The sequence below is a fragment of the Rhea americana genome, unplaced genomic scaffold (assembly GCF_003343005.1).
Source record: "Rhea americana isolate MKP2758 unplaced genomic scaffold, rheAme1 scaffold_139, whole genome shotgun sequence".
Lineage (NCBI taxonomy): Eukaryota > Metazoa > Chordata > Aves > Rheiformes > Rheidae > Rhea > Rhea americana.
The window spans coordinates 300,603-307,120 of NW_028185472.1; the positions used below are offsets into that span (position 1 = coordinate 300,603).

The following is a 6,518-nucleotide window of genomic DNA, read 5'->3' on the forward strand; positions in this document are numbered from 1 at the left end:
CCCCCCCCAAACAACCCTTCAGTGTGAAAATGCAGACCTCTTAGCTCTTTCCAGCAGTTACAGCTCAAACTTTCTATGTAAAAGTGTATCAGGGGGAGTATTAACACAATGCTTAAAATACAAAGAATTTGAATACAAGAGTATCATTAATGCTTACAGCTCTAACCTGCAATACATAAGCCTTGATGTGAAACAGACTGGTGCAGGGGCTGAATGAGGCACAAGCACAATTTTGGGGTACACACAGGATATAGTTTAGAAACAACATGTATTGTGTAGCAGTGAAAATTGTAGCAATGTACCACTAGATCTAGGAGTGTGCTGCAAAATGAGAATAACCTTGCTGCTTCTACTCAGGCTGCACATTCAAATGCATTTGATGGGTCGGTATCAGTTGAGAAGGAACATGCAGCCATGACTTGTGCACTTGGGTAAACAAGTCTGCTCGTCTTGAGTTTGCTCAAACCTTTCTTTGAGGAAGTAGCTAGGAAACCAAGTACAAAAATCTCTGTTACTTTAACAGTAGCAGTAGATGTGCCAGACTTCTAGCAGCTGGCAATCTGGATGCCTTCTGCTGAGTTGCAAGAGCTTGTCTGATTTGTAGTTGTTGAACAGTAGTCTAACATTTCTAACTGTATGAACAGAATGCAGTAAGATAGCTTTTTGAGGCCCTAGGTTTGCCCTCARAAGAGCTTTTGGGTGTAGAAGTTAGTAAGAGGTATGTTGTGCTATTAAAGCTTTGCAGTCAAAAAACTTTTATTCCCTTTGCTTGGGGTTTGTGCATTTTGGATGTTAACCGTAACATGGTGGTACAGAATGTTTTGTTTAGAACTGCTACTAATCTGGGATCACATCAGGAACAATCCCTGTGGAAAAACAGATGGGTTACCCAGGATCAGCTGGGTGCAACTTCAAACCCCACAGACAAATGTGGGTGCCATAGCAATGAAATTAATACCCTATTATAGGGAAGAGGCTCTGCTACACCTGTGATATGCAAAGTATAATGCCTAGAGCACATTTGGGAAAGAGCAGGAAGTAACTTTGGTACTCTGATACTGCCTCTCCCTTGGATAGCATTTAAGGTGGGRGTGAAAACAAGAAAAGCAGGTGAGAAGAACAGGGGTGATGGGGTGAGAATGTGCTCAAACACTAGGAGATGTGTGGAGTTCATAGAAACAACCTTAGCTGACACTGGCAAAAGAAGTAGCACTCTTTATTATTAAACAATTAACTCTACACTGATTCAAAAGTGTTCCAGACAGAGCTACCAGCAGCTGGAGCTGACCTTGCTCAGCTGGAAAGGGGTGGGAGGGAATGGGACAGGCACATTGATAGCATTTGTCTCCTGATTAACAGAAATTTCATCTAAAGAATAAACACTACATGTCTGCAGCAACAGAAGGATCTTGATTATTGAAAAAATCAGTCTGTGGAAGAGCTGTGAAAGGAGTTGGCAGATGCTCAGTCCAGTGGATGCAGGTGAGAACTCTGGACTTTGGAAGTGATTTTGGCTGCTTATCTTCTGGCATACTGTAAGCCCTGACCTTTGTAGCTTTATCAACACCTGGATTTTGAAAATTGGCCCCCCTGAGGGTCTTTGAGGCTAGAGGGCTCAGAAAGAAGGAGACCCAAACTGCAAGCTGCATATGTAGATCTCATCCAACATGTTTGTGTGAGTTTTGGGAGACAATCAGTGAGCTCCTGGCCATGCTTAACGGTGAACATCTCACGGTTGAACAACAGCCTCTTCAAATGGTGCACCAACTGGGCAGCAAAGCCAGAGCTGCTGAAGAGAGAAGCCTCTCCTGAGGAATGCTATGATGAGGTGAGGATAGGACAGAACAGTGTGCCATGACCATATAAACTGTTCCAAAATATTAGAACCAGTTTGCAGCTTGGTATTTAGTCTCCATTTTCTTCATGGGTGAAGGCCTTTTTGCTCCCCTTCCAGGATGGCTGGATTCAGCCACAAGCATCCCCTCTTCCCCAGATGCCAAGTCTATGTACATTTGCTGCTGCAGAGCCTCTTGACAGCTCCCTGCTGTGATTCCTCTGCCTGTGCTGGGCATGACAACATCTCTTTTTCAAGGTGAACATCGTCTTCCAGCAGCAGGAAGCCAGCTGTCCTATTTTTCTTTTGCATCCAGCTAAAAATAGAAAGAACAGTGTTTGTGGGTGTATTTCAAAGCTTCCAGCCCCTCTTAGCTCAATCAGTGATGCCTGCTAGCACTGAAAACCCCAGAGCAGGAGGAGATTATATTTCATGCCTTACCACATTTGCATTAGCTTTATCAATCAGTGATTTACAGCAGCATGGCTGTTAAATCAAGCATAGGTTGCACTCATAAACTCAGAATGGCTTCTTCCTACAGAGCACAGCCCTACTGTAGACAATGGAGGTGTGCCTATTTACACAAGCAGGAGCATTGGTCCAGCCCAGAAGTTACAAATTCTACTTGACAAACAAGTTTAAAAAGTCTGTTGTCAAATGTGGAAAAATCTTCCCAGTGGGTCTAAAATACAGTAATAGTAATACTTCAATATTAAACTCAAAGTAATCAAGAATTCTCTTATCTATAATTTCTCCCTTCTGAAGTTCAGCTTTCAAAGGATCACACATGTCAAAAGAACATACCAGGGAAAAAAGTGATTGAGGAGAATATAATTAATACTACTACCTATTTCTTATAAAGGACTAGAAATGGAACCAAAGCAAATAAGCAAATTTACAAAAACAGCAAAACTCCACTAAGGTGGTGCTTGAGTCCCTGGTTTATTTCAGTAATTACAGATTTATTCATATTAATGCCTTTGGTGGCATTAATAGCACCTTGGGCTCAGACTCTAATTAGCATAAAATCCARTGCATGAATGGCAGTTTCACCACCTGAGAACATGCCCCAAACGCATGTTTATGTGTTTATATCAGTGTTTATCATTATATACCTGTGACAGAAGCACTGCCTGAAGAAAACGTACATTTTTTTTTGTGTTGATTAAGTGCAAAGGCAAGTCCTCTGCTGACTTACAAGGCTGTGTGGACTAATTTTATATACGTGCCATAGGGGTTTTCCTAGTCTTGTCACTTCCAGCTCCAGGAGAACTTTCTAAATCTGTAGGGCTTTTTCAGGGTGTTCCCTTTGGGAAGGAATAAAAATCCAGCTGAAATCAATAGAAAACTTTCCAATAATTGAGCAGGTCACTGCATGAAGCCCTAAAGCTTCATTCAACCCAAACTGCRGCCTTTTCCTTATGCTCCCTATTTCTGCATCTGAGGTTGGCAAATCTCTGTTCTCCCCTTCTGCACCATGGAAATATTTAGCAACGTAGCAGTCCCTCCTCTGTGGTACTGACTGTGACTGTCTTCATTGTGAAATGCTCCTAAGGGTTTTTCTTTTTTCTTTTTCTTTTTTAACAATAGCCTTTTGCACCCATCTACAGTCCCTCCCTCTGAATGCAGACTGCTAGCGTGGCAATGGCTGTGGTGCAAGTCTCTTATCTCAGCAAGCACCACCTGCTCCCTGCTGGGATAACTCTTCAGCACAAGGAATGAAGAGGCTGAGGGACACAGGGCTCTGAGCCTCTTCCCACCTTTTCTTTTTCCTTCTGAATTAGTGTTTGCATTTCTTCATTCCAGTCCAGTAGCTCCACCAGCTTCTTGACCCCACTGACCACATCCCCCAGCTGGGCTACATCATTGTAATGTTGCTGCCAGGCGAATGGTCCTACGAGATCCCGGTTGATCAGGACTCGGGGAACGGAACTGCGAACAGCACCTGCCAGGCTGGCAAAGGGCTCCACCTAAAGGAAGGCAACCCAAAGGGGCAGAGAGAGACAGTCACCCCACTGAGGGGCACTGGCGGGGCACAAATCCACTGCCTGCTAAGCTTTGTGGACTTGCAACCTGCATGTAAGACTTTAACGCTTCTCCTACCACAGGCTAAGCTATACCAGCTTTGAATAGATTATGTAGGACAATTCAGCTCCAAGTCACTCCATTTATCCAATGGCCTTTCTTCAGGTAGCCTCGAACCTCATCTCCCCCTCTCCAGGTGCCCATCTTTACCAGCAATACACAAGTTTTCAGAAGGCCACATCTCTCAGAGTGCCCGTACCCTACTTCTTACCCTGCCACCTCTAATTTAATCTCCTCACTACCCCAATTTCTCGCTTTCTCTTCTATACCCACCCCTCTACTCCACATTCTCTCAGGTTCAGTTCCYATGTGCCTTTTTTTCTCCTTGTGAGCCAGAGTCTCCCTTAGCTCCAGACCTCCAGGGATGTTCCAATGACGAAAAGCAGGTCTGCCACGGGGAAGTCGGTCATGTGCAGGAAGAAGCGGTGTGGGAGCTCCTCGCCAAAGAACACAATGTCAGGCTTGATGATTCCAGTGCAGACAGGACAGTGAGGGACCTTGTCTGCCATGACATCCCCCTGAAGCAAGAGCACCCAACACCACTCGTTAGGGGGCAGCATGAGCACATAGCTGCACACACAGGGTCAGAACTACATCACATCCTCACAGCAACATCCAGCCTCTCTGTTTCCCTGCCTCAAGTCTGATCTCCTCCAGTGAGACTTCTTGGCCCTGAACACAAAGTAGCAGGCCTGCAACAGCTTGTCTTCCTTGCACTAGTTTATGAGTCAACACCTGGTTGCAACCACTCACCCTGAAGTCCTCTCCTGGGAATGTCCTTCGACAGATGGTACAAGTGGCAGTGGCAAAGGTGCCATGGGCTTCTACCAGTCTATCAGGAGGGATCCCAGCAACTGGAAAAGAGACATAGTAGATGGATCGACTCAACACAAGGGGAATGAACCAGAAACTCCATGTTCACTGGGCATTTCCCCAGTCCTTCCTCCTGTTCTRCTTCTTACCCTCATCCCTTCCTTGCACTCTGTTGCTGAGTGCCAGGGAAGAAGAAACTCACCTCTCTCCAGCCCATCAATATTCTGAGTATASAGACGCAGGAGAAGTCCTTTGTCATGCAGGAGCCTCAAGAAATAGTGGGCATAGTTGGGCCTGTAATTGCCAGGGTAGAGCTCCTTGGCCAAAGTGAAGAAGGGCTTAGGGTTGAGAAAGAAATAGTTCAGTTCAAAGATGGCTTCTGGGTAAGGGATGTTGTACTGCTCAAGGTTACTGTAAAGGCCACTCCCYGGGGACCTGCAGAGAGAGACAAGGGCTGGTCGTCAGGATGTAGGAAGATATGCCGCCCATCACAGGCCAACTCAGATGGCAGAGCAGATGGCTAGATTTTTGGGTTCCCTCTTGCTGCTTTGTGCCATTCATTCAGAGCAAAACTGCCCTAGGAAGGCCGCTGAAATTCATACCTCCACACAGCAYGAGAGCTTCACACCTGTGCTTCGGAGCCACCCATCTGCACCATCTTCTCCTGGGTGCAGAGGTGCGTTTGGAGTCTGATGAGCGTGGGAAGGACTATGCTGGTACGTTTTGTGGTGTGTGCTCTCTTCTAGCTGAAGTGCTTATAACCCATGCCAAGGACACATTGGCTCTTCTCTAGCAGCTTAAGTGTGGCATTGGGTGCAGCCACAGAATCGAGCAGCAAGCATGATTCAATTGCCCTGAAGATCTGGACCAATTAAYGGCCTACAGCCCAGACTGCTGAACCTAATTCCAGCCTGGCATGAACTAATAGAAGGGCTAGGGGAAAAGAGTAGCAGGCACCAGCATTACCAAGGCTCAAGGTCCTAGTACTCCCAGAACTGAAAAGGGATAAAAGAAATGTTGGATGCATTACCTAAAATCTGGAATACCGCTGGGGGTGCTAATCCCAGCACCAGCCATCACTACTACTCGATGACACTCCTTCTTCCGAATTAGTTCTGCYACATTCTGCAGGGTGAGCTTCTGCTTCCCACCATCATCTCCCCATCTGCCCACTCCCAAGATGGCTCTGACAGCAGCAGATACAGAGAAGGGCCTGATCCCTTGGATCCTGCTTGGAACAGAGAGAAAGCACAGCAGGTAGCACAGACAGAGACTTCAGCTGAAAGAGCTGCTCTGGGGGAGAAAACCACCCCAAAGATTTTGCAGAGAGATCTTCAGTCCACAGGACTGTGTGCTAGTACTTAGCTGCTGAGGAGGGAGCTTTGCCAGTATGGTCTAAGCCACATTCCTGGAACACGGCACTTTCTCATGAAGATCTCGACAAAYCAATGTCAAACCTCAAACTGTACCTCAGTGACGGGGGGGGAGGGGCAGGAGAGAGGACTAGTGCAACAGCAGTTCAGGGACTCACAAGTCTCACAGCCTATTCACAACGCTCCTGGGATAAGGGAGATTCTTTTTTTTTCTGTGCCCTGGTTCACAAGAAGCCTCTGCCGGGGTGCTGCTGCCCCTCTGGGACACCGCGAGGCACAAGCTCTCCCAGCCAGCCAGCACTGGCCAGCGCGGGGCACGGAGAGGGGCAGGCGCGGGCAGCCCCGAGCCTGGCTGCGACCGCGCTGCGGCCGCAGGCTGCACGGACGCGACCGGGCTCCCCGCCGGCTCGCCG

At 47.1% G+C, this 6,518-nt stretch overlaps 1 protein-coding gene across 1 annotated transcript; it reads right to left on the minus strand.

The window, feature by feature from the left end:
* Positions 1-1,199: 1,199 nt before the first annotated feature.
* SIRT3 (sirtuin 3) lies at positions 1,200-5,896 on the minus strand. Its single transcript, XM_085298415.1, has 6 exons — positions 5,763-5,896; positions 4,935-5,167; positions 4,673-4,773; positions 4,276-4,437; positions 3,595-3,804; positions 1,200-2,150 (listed from the first exon to the last, which is right to left on the minus strand). The coding sequence occupies exons 1-6, from the start codon at positions 5,807-5,809 to the stop codon at positions 2,130-2,132; spliced, it is 774 nt and encodes a 257-aa protein (XP_085154541.1). The 5' UTR covers positions 5,810-5,896; the 3' UTR covers positions 1,200-2,129.
* Positions 5,897-6,518: the final 622 nt, after the last annotated feature.